Below are 22,789 nucleotides of genomic sequence, written 5' to 3' on the forward strand. Positions count from 1 at the left end.
TCAATTTGTGTTTTTAATGCATTATTTTTGGAGATTGTTTGAGTTTACACAACGTGTTTAGAGATTTGTTGTAGTACAATTATCTTAGTTAGCAGGAATTAGTTTGTTTAATTTAATAGTAAACCTTAGAAATTACGAGTTAGTAGAATTTAAAAGGGTTAAGTTCTGGTGATTTGTATATTTAAGTAGGGGTTAATTTATTCATTGAGTTCACACAAATAAAAAAAAATAGGTCAATGCAAAGCATGCCTTTTAAGTTTACATAACTTAGTTTACATAAGTTTACATAACTTAAAAGGTTTGTGTCAGCTGTACTTCTCAAAATCAATTGAAGCACACTTAGAATACACAAGTTGTTCATACTCACCATTCTAAGTTAAGTTAACTTACTTATTGTGAGGCAACGAGTTTGCATACTTTTTCTAAGTTACCACAACTTATTAAGTTTTACAGTGTACTATATAAGAAATAAAGTGAAGATAATTGTTGTATTGGCAATATTGAAATGTTTACCTGCCACTGGCACATCGCTAAAATGCGCCTCAACCTTCTGCGCCTTCTGTTGGATCTTGCCATTGCACCCGCTAACAGGCGACAGATAGCAACGCAGGTCAATGCAGCCGACAGATGTGGGTTGGACACCATGACGTCCGTTTCCTGCGGAGAGAGGGGAGGCCGTCCCAAAGCTTGCCGCTGTATTTATACCCTTAACCCTTAATGGAGGGAACTTCATTCAGCTGTGAGTGTGCCTACAGACGGAGTTCACTCCGTCACGGAGGGGGAGGGTCGAGGGAGTGGTTTGGGATTGGGCCGAAATGAATTTTAACTGCTGCTCTGTTGCAGGAAGTACCCCCCCCCCCCCCCCCCCCTTGTCCTCTCTGCAGACAGGAAACACTGCTCCCTGTGGCACCAAATGTTGATCCATCTGCCCCCCATCTGTCTGTCCACCGGAGACATACATCTGAACGAAGAGCAGGAATATCACAAAGCACATTTCCCAAAGTTCCTCTGTAGAAATGCATACACGTTTCATAAAGCAAGAGATTATGTCCAGGGCTGCACATAACTGGTGCGCAGGTTACAAAACAATGCATACATAAATAAATGTTAAGGTAAAATAAGATATGAATGAACAACACAAATAAAATAAGTTACTTTCATTTGTTATTGGCTATGGTAGGTTATTGGTTATGTTCACATACTTATTTGATTACATCCACTTGTCTAAGATGACAACAGAGACTTTGGACCCAAACCCAGCTGTTGACTTGTGGATGCAGCAGCTAATGCAGACTCAACCAGAGAGGAAGTAGTAGGCCTACATCATCAGCTACCATGTCTGACAGAGAGGAAGACAGTGAGGAGAACAGTCAGGAGGGAAGTGATGAGAACAGAGAGGAAGACAGAGAGGAAGACAGTGAGGAGAACAGTCAGGAGGGTAGTGATGAGAACAGAGAGGAGAACAGAGAGGAAGACAGAGAGGAAGACAGTGAGGAGAACAGTCAGGAGAGTGATGACAGCTTGTAGGATTACTGGTCGTGCTAATGTTGTCTTGTGTTCACCTCTGCACGTGTGTTCAGCGCGTGTGTCTGGCAAATAAAGTCAAGACCCCCTCAAAAGTTACGGTTTATTTCATTTTAAGGATGAGCACCAAGCAACATCTCCAGGTGCTCCTTTGAGAACCAGGGCAAAACAGTTATGTGCACCCCTGCTTATGTTACTTTGTAAGAGCTAACCTCCTGCGCAAGAAGAAAGTACTAGCATTGAAAGATGCAGCATTTAAAGGGGCCCTAATATGCTCAAGTTCAGGTTCATATCAGTATGTAGTGTCTCTACTGTGACATGTCTCCATGCTTCACCCTCTGTCTGAAACCAGAGCCCAGTCTGCTCTGATTGGTTAGCTGGTTGTGATTGGTCAACCGCTTAGAGATGCCCCGCCCCTTAGTCTGTCACAATGTGTGGAAGCCTACCAATTGAGGTGCAAGTGTTACAATAGGCGCTTTCACACCGGAGTACTTTTCCCTTTTAGTTCCGATAGTTCCTGGGATGTTGCGTTCAGACCAAAAAGAGAACTCAGTTCATGAGAACTTTCCCCCCCTTTTCAGTCCCTGCTAGAGAGGTGGTACTTTCCTGGGAGAAAAAAGTTCCAATTTCTGATTGGCTGGGCGAATTGCAAACCACGCCCCGTAAAACTCGGAAAGGCTTTGTGAAGCCGCCATTGTATTTGCTGGCATTAGCATTATTAGCATTAACATTAGCCCCGCACACCAACGGAGAGAGACTAACACAAAAAAAAACATGGGAGCGGTGGAGATGAGGAGGTGTCGGCGTTCTGGCGATTTACTCGGAAGTCCCGGGGACTCCGGGTGGCAGTATACGCCGTGAAGTTGTTTGCGGCCTGCCAGTAAACCCAAAGCAGAAGAAGAAGAAGTGACGTCAGCGGCTTCATTTGCGTAATCTTCCCTCAGGGACTTATTCCGGTGTGAACGCGATCGGCTCTTTAGTTCCATGGGGGAACTAAGTGCTGGGAACGAAGTACGACAAAGTACTTGGTGTGAAAGCGGCTATAGTCATTTCGTTTTGAGGTAAAACATTCTAGTACAAACACTCGTTGCTAATGAGTAACTTTTAATAGGAGTAAACATATTTCCATTGTCTCAAGGTCTCAGAAAAACATTGGGCGTCAAAGTTCAAAGTGGCCAAACTGTGGAATTGCACCTTGCCATGGGCCCGAGAACTTTTTCACATTGACTCACATCAGACGTCTGTAAATCGTCGGTTCATTTTTTTTAGACCATGAAGTTCCCAGCACGATCCCTTTTAAAGCTCTTATTTAATGCATGTGCCCTTTATCGTCTGAGATTTTGCTGTCTTCCCGTGACAAAGCAACTGTCAATGACATCATCTTGTAGTCCTTCTCTGATTGGCTGTTCTACGAGGGGAAGAAGATGGAGCAGCACTCCAGGCAGATCTCCAGGCAGTCGGAGGATCCGCAGCAATCCTCCATTATCCCACAGTCCAACGCGGCCTCACAGGCGTCCTCGCTGCAGGTCGCCTCCCCTGCCGCCTCCACGCAGCAGCAGCAGCCAATCGAAACGTCGCAGCAGCAGCAGCTGTCTCCGCCCCCTCCACAGGCCAGACACTCCCCCAGCGCCGAACACATGGAGAGCATCTCGCAGAACAGGCAGGCCAGCAGGCAGTGAGCACAGCAGTCTGTGGGGACGGGAATTAAAAAGAAATGAATAAATACACTCAGTGATTAAAGTTCCCTATTATACTGTGTTTCATCAATAAATTATAGCTCTCAGATTTATACAGAACCTGTCTCTGATTGGCTGAAACACCAAACCGATCATTGCAGCATTACCCATAATCCCCTCTGTTTCAGCCCTGTCCAAAGTGCTGATTCTCTGTCTGTTACTTTAGATGAAAATAAGGAGCCCCTCCCCACGCCCCTCTGAGAGACATTTGGTTACAAAGAACTCAATGGTGCTCTAGAGGAGATGCAGGTGATAAGGGGGGGGGGGGGTTACCTTGGTTACTGATTGGCTAATGGTTACACAAGACAAAACATCGTTATGACATCACAAAGTGGCCAAAATCTGATCAGCTCATTTTCAGACAGGTTTTTATAGAAATGGATCAAAAAGAGAGAGAATCTTTTTTCCTGAAACTTTCAGAGTCTCTTTCCACAGAGGGGACACATGTTGATGTAGAAGAGACATGGAGAAGAGGGGACACATGTTGATGTAGAAGAGACATGAAGAAGAGGGGACACATGTTGATGTAGAAGAGACATGGAGAAGAGGGGACACATGTTGATGTAGAGGAGACATGAAGAAGAGGGGACACATGTTGATGTAGAGGAGACATGAAGAAGAGGGGACACATGCTGATGTAGAAGAGACATGAAGAAGAGGGGACACATGTTGATGTAGAAGAGACAAGGAGAAGAGGGGACACATGTTGATGTAGAAGAGACATGAAGAAGAGGGGACACATGTTGATGTAGAAGAGACATCAAGAAGAGGGGACACATGTTGATGTAGAAGAGACATGAAGAAGAGGGGACACATGTTGATGAAGAAGAGACATGAAGAAGAGGGGACACATGCTGATGTAGAAGAGACATGAAGAAGAGGGGACACATGTTGATGTAGAAGAGACATGAAGAGGAGGGGACACATGTTAATGGAGAAGAGACATGAAGAAGAGGGGACACATGTTGATGTAGAAGAGACATGGAGAAGAGGGGACACATGTTGATGTAGAAGAGACATGAAGAAGAGGGGACACATGTTGATGAAGAAGAGACATGAAGAAGAGGGGACACATGCTGATGTAGAAGAGACATGAAGAAGAGGGGACACATGTTGATGTAGAAGAGACATGAAGAAGAGGGGACACATGTTGATGTAGAAGAGACATGAAGAGGAGGGGACACATGTTGATGGAGAAGAGACATGAAGAAGAGGGGACACATGTTGATGTAGAGGAGACATCAAGAAGAGGGGACACATGTTGATGTAGAAGAGACATGAAGAAGAGGGGACACATGTTGATGTAGAAGAGACAAGGAGAAGAGGGGACACATGTTGATGTAGAAGAGACATGAAGAAGAGGGGACACATGTTGATGTAGAGGAGACATGAAGAAGAGGGGACACATGCTGATGTAGAAGAGACATGAAGAAGAGGGGACACATGTTGATGTAGAAGAGACAAGGAGAAGAGGGGACACATGTTGATGTAGAAGAGACATGAAGAAGAGGGGACACATGTTGATGTAGAAGAGACATCAAGAAGAGGGGACACATGTTGATGTAGAAGAGACATGAAGAAGAGGGGACACATGTTGATGAAGAAGAGACATGAAGAAGAGGGGACACATGCTGATGTAGAAGAGACATGAAGAAGAGGGGACACATGTTGATGTAGAAGAGACATGAAGAGGAGGGGACACATGTTAATGGAGAAGAGACATGAAGAAGAGGGGACACATGTTGATGTAGAAGAGACATGGAGAAGAGGGGACACATGTTGATGTAGAAGAGACATGAAGAAGAGGGGACACATGTTGATGAAGAAGAGACATGAAGAAGAGGGGACACATGCTGATGTAGAAGAGACATGAAGAAGAGGGGACACATGTTGATGTAGAAGAGACATGAAGAAGAGGGGACACATGTTGATGTAGAAGAGACATGAAGAGGAGGGGACACATGTTGATGGAGAAGAGACATGAAGAAGAGGGGACACATGTTGATGTAGAGGAGACATCAAGAAGAGGGGACACATGTTGATGTAGAAGAGACATGAAGAAGAGGGGACACATGTTGATGTAGAAGAGACAAGGAGAAGAGGGGACACATGTTGATGTAGAAGAGACATGAAGAAGAGGGGACACATGTTGATGTAGAAGAGACATGAAGAAGAGGGGACACATGTTGATGTAGAAGAGACATGAAGAAGAGGGGACACATGTTGATGAAGAAGAGACATGAAGAAGAGGGGACACATGCTGATGTAGAAGAGACATGAAGAAGAGGGGACACATGTTGATGTAGAAGAGACATGAAGAGGAGGGGACACATGTTAATGGAGAAGAGACATGAAGAAGAGGGGACACATGTTGATGTAGAAGAGACATGGAGAAGAGGGGACACATGTTGATGTAGAAGAGACATGAAGAAGAGGGGACACATGTTGATGAAGAAGAGACATGAAGAAGAGGGGACACATGCTGATGTAGAAGAGACATGAAGAAGAGGGGACACATGTTGATGTAGAAGAGACATGAAGAAGAGGAAGAGACATGAAGAAGAGGGGACACATGTTGATGTAGAAGAGACATGAAGAAGAGGATTTTGCATAATAGGTGACCTTTAAGATCAGTATCACAACTCTAAATTAATTATTAATTAAACATTAACTTTTAATATTAGCAACATTTCTCTCAAAATATCAAAATGTCTAAATGTATTATGTGTTTTTTACATATATATATTTGTTTCAAGTTTGCCAATATTTCAACATCATCTTTAATTATAACGGCATAATAAGAGGTGTTCAAATGTGTCCTTATTGATATACGTACTGTATATATTTTTGTTTTTTAAGGTGTTCTTAATTTTTCCCAATTTGTTGATTGACAAAACTAAGTGAAATCTTTTCGATTTGATTCTCGAATCATCATTAATTCACAAAAATATATATGTTTGTTATAAATATTACAAGTTTTTAATTGTTTGCTAAAATGACCACATCACATGTAATCCTGTAACCTAAATTCTGCAATTTCAAGATTGAAATATTTGGCCTATTTCTTGTCTGGAAAAAAGCAAACATTTGAAGTCCCTGTTTCTCTAGTGCCTGATATTCTCTTTGTGTTTCTTTCCGTATCTTCGGTAGAGGAAGGCAGTATAAACATTTAGTCTAAGTGTTGCATTAAAGAAACTGAATCAATGCCGCAAAGTCAGACCTCCACCGCATGATTCGATCCCGCATTGAACACCGGTCGTTTGCTTGAGCCACAAACCCGAAACCCACAGAACAGCTAAGAGAGCGATCCAGCTGTTTGACAGGAAGCCACAGTCACAATTCATACCACTTCATTCATAACACTATTTCTTGAGTTTTGACAAGTTCCTTTAAAAGTATGTGCTTTTTATTTATAAATGTTTACATGGACTGCCCCCCCCCCCAATTCATCCACAGAAAACACACTGGACGCTGCACTAGGTCTGAAACCAGCAGTCCATCACAGACCGACCACTTTTGGACAAAATGTCCTCTCCATTGAAGGCAGCTCGTTCTGGACTGAGATACGGGATCGTCCCACTCTCAATAGCTTCAAAGGTCAACTCAGAGAATGGTTGAGAAACAACCAGACGTCCAGTCACCGCTAAACGCACTTTAACACAGGGGTATCTCCTCTTGCACTTTATGCATCTCTTGTATCGTCTCTTTCACCTAATATGTCGTAGCTGCCATAGCGTACTGCCACGTGGTAAATACGTGTGTGTGCTGCTCTTGCTCTTTTGCATATCATGTATTTATTTGTTGCCATGTTTACAAATGTCATGTTCTTTATGTTGTACGTCAGCGACTACGGGTGGAAATGAGCTCAAAGCTAAAATCCGGCATATTTACACTTGAAGCATTATTAATCTATTAATGTGCATTGGGACAATATTCAAATAAACAATTACATGAAATGAATCTGAGTTGTAATACCAGCAATTTATATTTTATGATGTTGATTTTTTCTGACTGTAACGGATCTGCTGACTGCAGAGGGTCGAGGTGGGTGTTAGTTGGTAGGAACCAGACCAACTGATGCTGGGACGTGTTATCAGGGTGTGTGTGTGTGTGTGTGTGTGTGTGTGTGTGTGTGTGTGTGCGTGTGCGTGTGCGTGCGTGTGTGTGTGTGTGTGTGTGTGTGTGTGTGTGTGTGTGTGTGTGTGTGTGCGTGTGCGTGCGTGTGTGTGTGTGTGTGTGTGTGTGTGTGTGTGTGTGTGTGTGTGTGTGTGTGTGTGCGTGTGCGTGCGTGTGTGCGCGTGCGTGTGTGTGTGTGTGCAGCAGAGATAAACAGAAGGTGTTGGGCTGATAAAACAGTGAGATGGGAGTTGGTTCAGTTTTCTGCTTCATGTCCGACTGAAATACTCAACGTCTGTTTGTTTACACTTCTTGGTAAACAAGACAAAACAATAACATTTTCAGATTCAGACAAACAACCTTCATACCGAATGAAATCGACCTTTATGCTGACAACATACTTTTATATTTACACAACTTTTAAGCTGTTTATAATCTATTTGTAATGTCTAGTCCAATGTCTGTATTACACATATATATCTGTTTGTATAAAGGGTTTGTTTTCAGCATGGTTACAGCATAGTGGAAGTACAAAGAGACAAATATGCTGAGCAAAAGTTGAATAAGAGTAGAAATCAGCAGTCATTGGTAAAGGCTTAGCATCAATAATCGTGCAGATTTAAAGAGACTATTGTGTAATATAGGTTTGTGTGCATGTGAATGGTCTGCAAAGGCTACAACCCCAAAAGGGAGTATCTCATACTGACATCACTATGTACTGTAACACTCGCGCTCCTATTGGCTAGCTCTCCAACACATCTCTAAGTGGTTGACCAATCACAACAGAGCCGACCAGCCAACCAATCAGAGCAGACTGGGCTCTGGTTCCAGACAGAGGGTGAAACATAAAGATTTGTGAACATTAAAGCGTGAAAACCCCATGACCTTTCAGACAAACTCTTCATCGCTCACCTTCTCCGGCGACCTCTTTAATTTGCGCGGCGTCCGTCTTCACTGATGTGTGGCTTTTCGTGGAGGAGAGTCGTTTCTCATCGGTGCTTTGTCGATGAGGATGATGATTATTGTGTCGATGACGATGAGGATGAGGGATGCTGCAGCTGAGTCTGTTACAGGTAGACAACCGAGGGGGAGGAAGATGAGGTGGAGGAGAGGAGAAGGATGAAGATGGAGGAGTACAGACAGGAGGAGGAGATATGGAGCCGACGTCCACACCTGAGAGGCGAAGGGGGGACATCAGACATGTCACATTCAGGTAAAAAACAACCAGTATTGCGGCATTATCTAAATATATTTTATAAAACGGACAAGTCAAATCAAGCAATCTGATTGGTTCTTAGCCGTGATATAATGAGCGTATATCACGGGTAGAATTGCAGTTACTTTTCACAACAAGTCAGTATCCCTCCGCGTCTGAGAAAAGCTACAACCGTTACAACTGTTACATTACGTCCGTTACGAAACAACCTAACAAAGTTTAAGATGGAAACATGGAATGTGCGGCAAGGACTTATTGACCGTTGTTAAGGACGCTCACATCTGCAGAAAGAAGTCCGGTCGATTGAACTGTACACAGTTGGGCAGTTCCGCTTCGCGTCGGGCCGAACCACACCCCTCAGCTGTGATATAATGACCATGTGCCACGGCCTGTCGTGAGCTATTGCTTAAACAGTACATGCATTGCTGCTTTGGATCTATGTATCGACATAATCCATCTTTTTGGAAGTTTGCATATTTTAAGTGTGGACCAATCAAAGCCGGCCGAGCCATTTTGGTCTGAAAAGAACTCCTTTCAGTATTAGAAATGTAACAACATGTTCCTTCTGAGATCAGCAAAGGGCTTTCACGTTAAGGGACAGTGAATAACTTGTTTACCAAAATGCTGTAAAAAACGGAATTTCAAACCTGAGGTGACATCCAAGTGTTTTCAAAAGGGTTCTTAGAAAATAAAGAATACAAAAATAATCAAATGCAAGTTACATAACCTCCACTGTCCGTCACAGATTCATCACCGCTGTCACCTTCCTCCGACCTATCAGAGAGCGGGGGAGGGGTCTCAGCAGGAAGAGGATCTGGGTGTCAAACTCAATTTCATCGCGGGCCACATTAACATTATGGTTGCACTCAAAGGGCCGGTTGTAACTATATATATATAAATATATAATATATATATAATGTATTATATTACATTATTGCCTCTGAATTTGATTATTATCGGATAGGATAATAACTTAGTAATTAACTACGTCTGAAAGCAGAAGTCCAGGGCAAATAATTGTAAGTCTCTTCAGTGCGCATGTCACAAAACGAGATGCATTGTGGGACATGTAGTTTATGGGCAACCTGCTTCTGTAAAGTGGCATGTAACCGTATAATAAACATATTATATTCTTTGCAAGCTCTTGCGGGCCACATGAAATGAAGTCGCGGGCCAGATTTGGCCCCCGGGCCTTGAGTTTGACACCCCTGATCTAAAACATCAGAAACAAGCCGCCATCTTTTAATCTGCACGTAATGAAGGAAGTAAGGAGACAAATCCTCTGAAGTCATCGCTTGATTTCATAAATCAGCTGATCGAACTGTAACTGAAAGGTTTTGTTATTTATTTCCACCTGTGTTGGGATGCAGGAGCGTCCCATTGGCTGTCGGCTGGCTCGATATGCATTCTGATTGGACTGCGTTCTTATTGGCTCCGCCCTCTGTGGTGTCAGAGTCACGGCGGTGTGATGTCACATCCATCCTGTCAAGTAATGACATCATTAAGTAAATAAAAGATATATAATTAATCACATTTTAATAATGTAATGAATTCACAACAAGGATTATACAAGCATGTTGATATTAATTATAGTTATTATAATAATATTGATAATGATAGAGTTGACCGTACTTAATAATGATAGTATTTTTGATAAGGGTAATGGAGTCATGTTGGGCGGAGCGTTAACCCATAACCTTAACATGAAACACAACTCAAAATGATACAAACCGGAAAAAGGAAAAACATTTAAATAATTATTAACTATATTACATTTAAAATAGACTTTAAAATACTAATGGATACAGTCAATATAAATAAATACACATACATCTTTACATTGTATCTCGATTATAAGTATAGAAATACTTTTACTGCAATAATTTAATCAGATGACTTATTTTAAACCTAAAGCCTTTTAAACTGGTAACGTATGGCATGTTCATTTGTCTGAAATAGTTTCCCAGTTCACATTAAGTTCGGTCTGTTAGTCGTTCAGTTTGTAGAAAATGTTGTTTGGAATATGCAAATAAAGATTGTGATGAGAATAAAACATAAACATGTATTAATCCAGAGGGAAATAATTATGCAGCAGAGAGAGTGTCGAGTTGGAAAGTGTGAGGAAGAAACAAAACTCGTTCATCCAAACATTTAAACAAACAAACAAACGTTTCTCACCTGTAGCCTCCTTTCCTTCTCTCCTTTCCTTCTTTGTTTGTTTGTTCCTTTGTTTGTTTGTTTACTTTCTTTCTTTTTTTCTCCACTCCACTGCGTTTCTCTTCAAACGGTCTGCTGCTGAGTTCAGTTGTGACCGCCTCCTCCTTTACATAGCAGTAACACACGCACGCACGCACGCACACAGACGAACCCTACATTTCATTTATATTAATATCAACACGTTTTTAAAAGATTAAATCACAAAAAACACCAAATTTCCCGTACTAAAAAAAAGAACTTGTAATAGGTTGTACAAATATTATTTCTAATTAAAAGAAATATGAAGCAGTAACTTAATTCTGAAACACTGACCGACAAAGACAAACAAAAAAGTGAACATACATGTATTTAAACTATTTTAAAGGTTGATTAGGCTATTTATTTATTATGTTTATGCAGGTCTTCCATATTTATTTTTACTTCAATTTTATTATGTATTTCATTTGATGGACATTTATCTGTTTACAATTTTTGATAAAGGAAAACCCACTGTTTGTAATTTAGTGTTAATGTGCAGCCCCCTGGTGGCCACATTGAGAACTGCAGCCCAAACTGCTCTATAATAATAACATTATTAATTATATTTAGTTGTTATTAATATGAATATAGATTTGTATTGTTATATTAGTGTTATTTTAGTATTTTCTACAACCTTACCAGTTATCATTTCATTGTATTATATTATAGCCTTGTAGGATTTATTTTACCACATTATTATCATTTGTAGTATATTCACAATTTCCTTTGTTAACCCTCGTAGAAGTATTTGTACCAATTATTATATTTTGTTGTGGTAGAAATTATTTTGTATGACTTTAACATAATTTATCATCGTTTTTATCCTATTTCATAGAAATATATAAAAGTAATCAAAGAAGTAAAATGTACCATATTATTATTTATTCATAGATATTAAAATTTATTATTTATTCTCCTTTATATTACATGTATAAAACAATTTTTGTTGTTGTAAATTCAACATTATTTATAGTATTTTTAATGTGTATTGTACAATGCCATGTCTTTTATGCTGCTGCACCACAAACCATTCCCACATTGGGGTCAATAAAGTACTTCGTATCTTATTTTATTTGTTGTTATCCTGTTTGGTGATAATCCAGTATTCAGTGTGTGTTGGTGTGCTTCGGCCTCCGTCCTGCAGGTGTCGCTGTGCTCTCTTTGCTGCTGCTTTATTTCCCCGCACAGAAGAAGAAGAACAAGAAGAAGAAGCAGAGCAAACAAAGAGACTTCTGCAGATTTTCGGGAAAAATGAAAAATGTGTGAAATGCAAATATAGGTGTGGTGAGGACTGCCTCTTCTTCTTCTGTGTGTGCAGCAGCAGCAGCAGCTTCACCATGGTGAGTCTTCATCCTCTTCTTCACGGACAGATGTTGCGCTGATGGAGGAGAATAACGGTGCAGCTGGACACCCCCCCTTTTAATATCCTGCAGCATTAGAAACACACACATAAATAATGACACATGACTTAAAATATGCAGACAAATTGTGTTGCAAGACCAGCATGCAAGAAAAAAAGCTGCATTAACAGGAAAAAGCCGCGTCGGGAAATCATTGTTTTCCTGTTATTATGAACGCACTGAAGTGACACTCAGTCTGCCTGCTAGTATAGTCGGTGTGTTCATTACGTACTGTGCTTTATGTAACATTAGACGTAGGCAAAAACAGATGTGTCCCCTTTTCCTTTATTTATAAGCAGACATAAGGTTTATCAGTCAGGGGGGTCCACTTGTGAAAGGCAAAATGCAACAACTGTCATACTGACTTGTGACATGTAATCACATTACTAGTTACACTTGTAGGTCAGAGTAGATTGAGTCAACAAGTCAGCCGTTTGCACCCTGCAGCTTCACACACACACACACACACACACACACACACACACACACACACACACACACACACACACACACGCACACACACACACACACACACACACACACACACACACACACACACACACACACACACACACACACACACACACACACACACACACACACACACACACACACACACACACACACACACACACACACACATAATGACACGTTAAAAGATGCAAGAAAGTGAAAGGAGTTTGGTTTCATGTTGGAAAAACGCACGAAGGAAAATAACTGTAGGTCAGATTAGATCCAAACCAAGTCAAGTGGACTCTAACTTGTGCACGTTATTGTTAAAATTGTTATATATTTCTCGATTCTCAAATAAAAACTGGATGTGATAATGTCAAAATGTGTAAAATATATTAGCAACTGCTTTTCATTCATAGATATTGTATACACTTTAATTGTAATTTTGATATTTGCAAACTTGAATTTATTTGCTTCTATTTCGCATGTTTTGTTCGGATGGTGAAAATGTTTCTTCATTTGTATGTGTTTTTGCAATTTTGTGTTTTATATTTGCATCGTTTTTGAGTGCGTTTCTCCTAATGGAAATATTTCCGTCCGTTGTTGCACGTTTTCACCTTTTGGCCTCCGTACATTTGGTGATATAGTATTAAAGACCCTTCAAGTTTTTACAAATCTCAAACCAGTTATTTGAAATAAAAACACCTGTAAAATCTTGTCTTTTCCATGAGCACCGCAGACGTCTTCACAAAGGCAATACGTGACATCTGCTTTGAATAATTCCCACAGAGAATGAACTGTTTCCTTGATATTTATTTCTCTTGTATCTCAGTCGGAGGAAGCTGCAGGAGCAGAGCGAGGCCCGGAGGAGGAAGAGGAGGAAGGAGGAAGAGGAGGAGGGGATGATGGTGAAGAGGAAGGAGGAGGAAGAAAATGTGCGATGAAGAACCCCAAAGGTCCTACATACTGCATCTGCCAGAAAGCAGACATCAACTGTTTCATGATGTAATAAACCTCACGTAATATATCTCTAACTATTCATTTAATTATTTAATAATCTACAAATAGTTTTCTACATTATTCTATTAGTCATTTCGTATAAAATGTCAGGAAATAGCAAACATGATTAATTTCAGTTTCTCAAATTCCAAATGTCCTTAAATGTTTTGTTTAATTTGATATAAAACAGCGAAAAGCAGGACATCTTATTCTCATATTTGGGCTAGATCCTGCATTTTTCTGATCTGTTTGCACACAGATTTTGTTTGTATATTTGGTGACACATTCTTGCAGCTACGACTAAAATCAACAGTTAAAACGTACCCGTCTGTGTTTGTCCGTCTGTCAGAGGGTGTGACTGCTGCTCCGAGTGGTTTCATGGGGATTGTGTTGGAGTGTCAGAAAAAGCAGCAAAATCCATCAGAGTGTGGTACTGCCCGTCCTGCAGAGGTCAGTGTGATATCGGTGTGAAAACAGTCGTACACACTCATGGTAGTCACAGGGATTTTAGTCTTCGGAGACCATTTACATGCACAGAAACCTTTATAACACACTACAGGAGAGGGACAGCCCAAACGAGCACAACAGGGCCTCTTTAAGACACATCATGAACAGCAAGGATATGTTTATAATACCATGAACACACGTTTCTCAATGTCGAGTAAACCTGCTGCAGAGCCACTATTTAAAGTATACTACGCCATCGAGTGCATAGTAGTATAGTAGTAATAGTAGTTTATACTACTAAGTATACTGGCGCCGAAGGACTGTTTAAATGCATTTTCTTCACACACACACACACTGTCCTGCTGCTACAAATACACCCAATGTGGATTAACAGGCCACTGAAAATAGTCCCAAACAAATTCTCAGAAATTTGACTTGCATCAGCTCCATGTGTAACATCAACATACATTACATTACATGTCACTTGTTAGACGCTTTTATCCAAAGCGACTCACATACTGTGGACAATCCCCACAGGAGCAATTTGGGGTGAAGTGTGTTGCCAAGGGACACAACAACATGCTGACTGCAGTGGGGTTTGAACCTATGACAACCCTGATCCGAACACCAACGCACTAGTCCACTGCACCACACGCCTCCCTAAATATCAAGACACAATACATGAAAAACAAACATTTAACATCACTGAGAGAAAACATGCTCAAAGAGCCTTTGATCTGGGATTCAGTTCCGTTTTCTTTATTGTTGTTTACTGTGTTTGTTGTTTCCCCGGCAGACAAAGACTCCTCTCTGGAGATCAAATACCGTCCGAAGAAAACCAAAGAGAAGGAGAGTGAGGAGAAGCCTGAGGGAGACGGGAGCTCCACCCCTCAGCCCAAGATTGACAGGAGGCGGGGCTCACAGGTAACCTAGCAACATAACTGACAAGGGGCCGGGGCTAACAGGTAACCTAGCAACATAACTGACAAGGCGCCGGGGCTAACAGGTAACCTAGCAACATAACTGACAAGGGGCCGGGGCTAACAGGTAACTAAGCAAAAGCAGGGATAGAAGGCGGGGCTTAAAAAGGTTTCACTGGAGGATTTTTTAGGGATTTGTTTAACTTTTTTGACATATTTGTTGACAATTCAATGCTTTTGTCCCTTACTAACTGTAGTTGTTGTACATCTGATATTTTTAATATTTTTGTAGTATTTTGTAATAATACAGCTTTTAGCATTTACTGTAATTATTTTATTTGAGTATTTAACACATTTTATTTTATAGTTTTTTGATAATAGGTATTTATATCAATATTTTTGTTTACTTTCTGTTATTTTCTATATTAATATTTTATAAATATTTGTCTGATATTTGGCAGTTTTTCCATTATTATTGTAAACATTTTTGTATAAGAGCTTCTCTGATATTTCATTACATTCTTTGTCTGATATGTATTTTTTATAATTCATCAGATATTTTTGGCAATATTTTTACAAATATTTTTTGATAACATGTTATATCCTTTACATTTAGCATTGTCTTCTTGTAACATCGTTTTTACCTTTGGTCAGATCAAGCGTTCAGCGCGGATGTGTGGGGAGTGTGAGGCCTGTCTGCGCACGGAGGACTGCGCTCAGTGTGACTTCTGCAAAGACATGAAGAAGTTCGGAGGTCCGAATAAAATCAGACAGAAGTGTCGCCTCCGGCAGTGTGAGGTCCGAGCCCGGGTGAGTCAGCTTTATAAGGAGAATAACTAAACACTATTATTATACTATTGTTAGAAAAATCTCACTCGTCACCGTCTTGAGCTTCAGTCTCAGGATCCATGTGTCTGTGATCCTCTCCAGAAAGGAAGTAGTCATCACATACAGAGCATCCACTAGTTCCTGAGCATGCTGATATCCAAGAGAGGGGTTACACAGTCACAAGATGGAGGAATAGAAAGCAGTATTCAATGTTTACTTCAGATTAGCTCCACCTCAGAAATGAGCATGCTTGTCATATGTCTATCTCCATAGAGGCTGAATCATCATGTTAATCACGTAGCTATCCAGTGGCGGCCGGCCCATAGGGGCGCTAGGGGCGCCGCCCCCCCTCTTCCCACATGTTTGATTGTCATTAAAAATTAAAAATAAATAAATATATTTAAAAAAAATATATTTAATTTTTAATTTTAATTTTTAATGTACAAGGTAAATATTATATAATTGGTATCAGTAAAATGTATAATCCACAATAAAATCTCGTTTAAAATTGTTTTACGATGTCTAAAGTTACTGATAAGTCAAATGTTTCCTGCCTGGCCGCAGCGTGTATCATTACCTCTCTCGTCCGGGCGGTAGAAAGGAGCCCTCAGCCAGAGCAGCAGCAGCCAACAAGCCAACAAGCACGGATAGTGCACAACATGATTGCAGCGTCCAGGCAGCTCCCGTTCGAGCATATGCCTTGAGTTGACACATAGGATAGCTCCAACGATCCATCACACACACACACACACACACACACACACACACACACACACACACACACACACACACACACACACACACACACACACACACACACACACACACACACACACACACACACACACACACACACACACACACACACACACACACACACACACACACACACACACACACACACACACACACACACACACACACCATTTGTATTGTATCATTGTATGAGAGAGTTTCCAGGTTGAATTGAGGCGAATATGTTCAGAGGTTGTTGTGTTTAATATTCATGAGAATATTTGTCATTGTTCAAATGATAATAAACATTAGAACAGATAAAAAATGTGCGATTAATTTGCGATTAAATATTTGAATCGACTGACAGCCCTAATTATGTGTCTAATATGTAGTATAACATAGAGCACTTTGAACATTTGGAAAGGCGCTAAATAAATAACATGAATTGTAATTATGGCTGTTCTGATGCGGGACAGCTTGTCTGGTGGCAGTGAAGCTTGCATCAGCACACTATCGAGAATGATACCGATCATTCTAGACGTGTGGAAGGGCTAACAGTCCCTGTTCTGAAAGAGGTAGGCCTAGCTGTTGAAAAGGTTTTAACTGGGAAAGTTAACAACGAGGAAATGGTTAAAAGATGGACACCAAGGGGTGCTTGCAGGTGTTGTAGAGAATCCAGCATAAACTTCTGACGAGGTGTCAAAGAAACGTGGGCTACTACGGCAACCAAATGCACATTTGAGTGAACAACTTTAAAATATATATGCTGCAGAAGGCATCTGTGATGTCTGCTTTCCCTGTCATTTCATCTACAGAGCAAAGAAACGGGAAAAATCATTAGTAGTTATTAATACTCTTGACAGAATAATCGTAATTGCGTGAATCGCAATAAAGAAACGTTGCCAGAATAATTCCTCCTAGCACTAGGCTAGAGGCCTGTCATGTTTTTAAACGTTTAAATAGCAGCACGTTTAATAGGGCTGCTCGATTATGGCAAAAATCATAATCTCGATTATTTGGGTCAATAATTGTAATTGCGATTATTAAATGCGATTATTCATTGACTTTGAAAACATCCATTTATTGGAGAAAAAAAAATGTGAACAGTTTGTTTTTAACAGTTGATTACCCTGAACTTTAAGTAGAATTCAACTGAAAAAAAGTAATAATAATAAAATAATCGTTTTATTTCGATTACGTTGTTTTCGTAATCGTTGCAAGCCGTAATCGTAATCGCGATTAAAATACGATTAATTGAGCAGCCCTAACGTGTAATACTCCTGGCTCCTTCAGTGCAAACTTCAGTCTTGAGTGCAGGTTTGAACAGACATGGGTCCCTGGGAGCCAGCATAACCTGCTAAGAAACCTTGATTTAAGCCTGTGATAAGGTCATTTGACAAACATCTGTAATTTAGAAAGAGCTTTGGAAACGATTTGCAGCATGAACCCAGCGAGGGGGCAGAATATTGCAGGTAGAGCTTAATTCCTGTGAGGAAAAACTCTTCTTTGGTAGGTGTTTAAATGTACATGGCCGCTTGGCAGAGAAGGATTCATGGTATACATAGAAGAGACACTGTAGGAGAGATCGAAGTCTAAAATGATGGTCAAAAATGTATCGAGCTTCCCTTCATATTCACGTAACGGAAATTCATTAATTTATTTACATATATATATTTTTTCAATTGATTTATAGTATAAATAGGCTACTTATAAACTTACAACTTCTGTATAATTGTCTCAAATATGACTTACTGCAGGCCAAATATTCCATAATAAAACATTGCTTATGCAGAATTGTATTATATACCTGCTAAAATGCGATTCCTGAGGAATTGCTGCTGCAGGGGACAGGAAGCTAGAACTCGTGGCTGGATCTGGGACTCCAATTCCCAGAATCCTTTGGGGTGACGTCTGCGGCACAACACACGGAAGTAGAAACTTTTGTTTACATTGCAGGCAGAGGAAATCGAGTTGTTGAAGGGAATATATCGTGGAATTAAAGGCTTCGAGCGCTGATTAACTTCGAGAAGGTAGGACAGGATGGCAGGTACTTGGGAATGCCGGAGTCAGCTTGCTCCTGCCTTTTGGTGTTTAAATACTCGCCGACCGAGAGACAGTGCGACTCTTAGCTGACACACAAGAGAGGGGTTGTTATCGGAGCTAGCGTAAAACTCGGGACTTCCTCTGGCCATAGGATATTAAAAGCTACTCCAGATGAGGACGGTGTTCCGGATTAACTGGTTAACTAGTTTCCCGATCAACTGGGGTGATTTTCGATCGCTTCTTCTGTCGTTTACATACATCTTTTGGTATATTTGGCTCGGTAGGAAGACTTTGATGCACATTCAGTACCAGTGTGTGAGGTTGTGGTTACGATGGAGATATCCGGACGCGAACAGCGGGGACTACAAAAAGAAAAAACGAGTTGACTGGGGATGTCTGTTCAAAACATTGCGAGCTCCAATAAATCATTTAAACCAGATATTGTTGCCAGACTTATGACTGAATATCGTTCTTAATGTGATACCAAGTCCACCTGAGACATGTGTACACCTTCAGACAGCCTCCCAGTGAAGCACACGTTGTTTACTCACAGTTTGAAAGTAGCGTGGAGAAGTCTTCAGCTGTGAACTGTAAACTGTGATCCGCCCAGGTTAAACTGTGTTACGACTTCTGTGGCTATCTACCAGCGATCATGATTAATATGAAAGACTACACACATGTATCCCTTATATTAAAACGGTATTCTGCAGCACTCATGCAGATCAGCTGTGACTGTTAACTCGTGTTGCAAAGATAGCAGCAGAAATGTCATTGCTGCATGTACAGGTAGACTTTGAAATGCTTATGGGTTGTTAATGTTGGTCTCGGCAAACAATATTAGGAATCCTCTATTCAAACATAATATTCAGTGTACATCGACATGAACATAACAAAAAAGTTCATGCTGGACTCAAACCCGAGTCCCAACAGCAGAAATCACTCGGGCCCTGCATGCGCGTTACTGGTGCGCCACGGATCTACGCAAAGTAAGTGTTACACCACCGCACTTTAATGTCTCGGATGAACCTTGTTAAAAAGTCCCAGAAAGATGCATCATTTATAATGTGAGTGAATGTATCTACACTTATAATATACATATTATAGTATTTGCTTAGAACAAGTATATAGGCTACTGACTGAGGTCTGTATCGAGCCTCATTAAGACCCACGAGATCAGATATCTTATCAGCCTGCGAGCCCACATCATGTTGTGATAACTGTTAATTGTACATATAAATCTGTTCCAGTGCACACATAAAGTTCCAATATGCAAATCAGGCCATGTGTGTCGTTACATTTGCCATGCAACATTATGCTATAATATAATATTTAGCCTCACAATATAGACATTTTTAAACGCTAACTTTCTAAATAGGCCCCCATTTCCTTTTGCTCTGTCTGCTAATGCAGTAGCTGATGGGATGTAAACCTGGACCAAAGCTGTTGCGATAGAAACAGAATGCAATTTTAAAAAAGGATTATATTCTAGCAATACTGGCTGTATTTTTTGTCTTGCGACAGACTCAGCAATATAAAATACTTTACAGCATAGGCATCACGTCCCCTATGGTGTGCTCAGGGCTAATTTTACATATTGCAACTATAATAGCAGTGGCCAAATTCATGCTCTAATATGCAATGCAAGCTTTGCTTCTGTATAGTAGATGGACTTACTCATTAGTGTGACACAAGGAAAGACAACAACAATGATAGTAATGATTCAGTGTCAGCTTTATTTGGCCTTGTTCTGTCCTGTTGGGATCCAAACCACACAGCGATGGATGTACAGAGAATACCGTTTTAATATAAGGGATACATGTGTGTAGTCTTTCATATTAATCATGATCGCTGGTAGATAGCCACAGAAGTCGTAACACAGTTTAACCTGGGCGGGATCACAGTTTACAGTTCACAGCTGAAGACTTCTCCACGCTGCTTTCAAACTGTGAGTAAACAACGTGTGCTTCACTTGGAGGCTGTCTGAAGGTGTACACAGGTCTCGGATGGACTCTGGCAACAATATCTGGTTTAAATGATTTATTGGAGCTCGCAATGTTTTGAACAGACATCCCCAGTCAACTCGTTTTTCTTTCTGTAGTCCCCGCTGTTCGCGTCCGGATATCTCCATCGTAACCACAACCTCACACACTGGTACTGAATGTGCATCTAAGTCTTCCTACCGAGCCAAATATACCAACAGATTTATGTAAACGACAGAAGAAGCAAAAATCACCCCAGTTGATCGGGAAACCAGTTAATCCGGAACACCGGCAGGCAAGCAGCAGCGACGTAGAGGTAGCTGCAGCAATAGCAGCAGCAAGCAATGCATGGAGAGAGATCTCGCAGGTTAAATAGAGCGGCATATTAAAGGAGACCTATCATGCTATATTTGAATAATGTATTGTAGCGCCATACCTATATATGGTATATTTATACGTTTTCTTTTTTAAAATACCAAACAGATCATGCATTTTAGCCATGCCTCATTTTGCTCTATTTTGCTCTCCTCCACCGCTGTCTTTGCATGCGCTGCAGCTGACCACGCCCCCATGCAAAGGAGGGGGCCGAGTTACGAGTGTCATGTTACCATGCTGTTACCATGCTGTTACCATGCTGTTACCAGGCTGTTACCATGCTGTTACCATGCTGTTACCATGCCACAGCAACCTCTCATTCCCCTGATTGGTGGAGAGTTGGCCATATCGGCGGAGCTCCTCGTCACTGACGTCAGACTATTTTCAAATCTGTATCAGTCTGGATCAGATCCGTTAAAGCCCCGTTTTTAGAGATTTTGGGTACGGAGGGAAAGAGAGAGGGTTGTGTTTTCTGACACTTGGTGAGTTCCCTGACTCACCGGGGACACATATTCATGTATAAAAGACGTACAAAAGTGCATTTTGCATGATACGTCCCCTTTAAGGAGACTCTGTTTGGTTGGTTGTAGAGTGGCAAGGGGCGTTATGTATGAATGCAGCATAAGTGCTCGAGTTGACTGCCTGAACTAGCTCGCAGGCTTCCCCCATTCCTGACGCTCTTCTAGCAGTGTTTCAGAGAGCGGGGGGGGGGGACTCTGGTGCTCGCAGCTCATGCTCATCGAGTCCAAATCGCGCACGTTCCGTGTTGTCCTGTAGCAGGCACCTTCGATGTCGGGGAAACGATCTTCAATACTCCGAAAAGAATCCCACCAGACTCCTTTGCCCCTCCAACAGAGGGATGTCTTTGTCCTTTTTCCTTTTCGTCATTTCAAGCGATAACAACTCTCGATCTTCTCTCGAATTATTAATATATTTGGACGCCCTGGGCTCGAGTTCAGGGCGTCCCGAGCTGAATAAGGGCGTCAAATGACGGCAAGACGGCGCCCTGGCGGAAACGCTGTCTTGTAGGTCATCACACATCCTGTCATGTACACAGCTACAGTTGGGATACCTTTGTTATCCTGTGTACTCTCATATTGGAAGATACATTCAGTATTTTCCCAACAATTATTTACACTTCGGACAATGTCTACATTATATTTTATATTTTTGTTGGACATTTTACTTTAATTTCTTATGTTTATAGAATATTTTTCTATAAACTATTACATATTCTCCATTCTCAAATAAAGCATCTGTTAAAAAAAACTAAATTAAAATAAATAAAAAGTATTCTGATTCTGATTTTTTGAGTGTACCCAATAAATACCTTGGTTGCTATTGGTTACACAAGACAAAACATCGTTATGACATCACAAAGTGGCCAAAATCCGATCAGCTCATTTTATAGAAATGGATCAAAAAGAGAGAGAATCTTTGTTCCTGAAACGTTCAGAGTCTCTTTCCACAGAGGGGACACATGTTGATGTAGAAGAGACATGAAGAAGAGGGGACACATGTTGATGTAGAAGAGACATGAAGAAGAGGGTACACATGTTGATGTAGAAGAGACATGAAGAAGAGGGGACCCATGTTGATGTAGAAGAGACATGAAGAAGAGGGGACACATGTTGATGTAGAAGAGACATGAAGAAGAGGGGACACATGTTGATGTAGAAGAGACATGAAGAAGAGGGTACACATGTTGATGTAGAAGAGACATGAAGAAGAGGGGACACATGTTGATGTAGAAGAGACATGAAGAAGAGGGGACACATGTTGA

At 40.9% G+C, this 22,789-nt stretch overlaps 2 protein-coding genes across 2 annotated transcripts in view; one reads left to right on the plus strand and one right to left on the minus strand.

Annotated features, from left to right (window-relative positions):
* Positions 1-1,613: 1,613 nt before the first annotated feature.
* On the minus strand, positions 1,614-10,900 carry LOC117449879 (myoD family inhibitor). Its single transcript, XM_034087783.2, has 4 exons — positions 10,771-10,900; positions 9,947-10,074; positions 8,289-8,549; positions 1,614-3,213 (listed from the first exon to the last, which is right to left on the minus strand). Exons 2-4 carry the CDS (start codon positions 10,071-10,073, stop codon positions 2,933-2,935), a joined length of 669 nt encoding a protein of 222 aa, XP_033943674.1. The 5' UTR covers position 10,074; positions 10,771-10,900; the 3' UTR covers positions 1,614-2,932.
* A 1,129-nt stretch (positions 10,901-12,029) lies between these two features.
* Positions 12,030-22,789, plus strand: part of LOC117450157 (CXXC-type zinc finger protein 1-like) — a 17,210-nt gene continuing 6,450 nt past the window's right edge. Inside the window, exons 1-5 of the mRNA XM_034088229.2 lie at positions 12,030-12,167; positions 13,513-13,685; positions 14,029-14,129; positions 14,923-15,050; positions 15,701-15,856. Of these exons, the coding sequence (XP_033944120.1) occupies positions 12,165-12,167; positions 13,513-13,685; positions 14,029-14,129; positions 14,923-15,050; positions 15,701-15,856 (561 nt within the window). The 5' untranslated portion in view covers positions 12,030-12,164. The remainder of the gene's footprint in view (positions 12,168-13,512; positions 13,686-14,028; positions 14,130-14,922; positions 15,051-15,700; positions 15,857-22,789) is intronic.

This window comes from Pseudochaenichthys georgianus, chromosome 7, assembly GCF_902827115.2.
Source record: "Pseudochaenichthys georgianus chromosome 7, fPseGeo1.2, whole genome shotgun sequence".
Lineage (NCBI taxonomy): Eukaryota > Metazoa > Chordata > Actinopteri > Perciformes > Channichthyidae > Pseudochaenichthys > Pseudochaenichthys georgianus.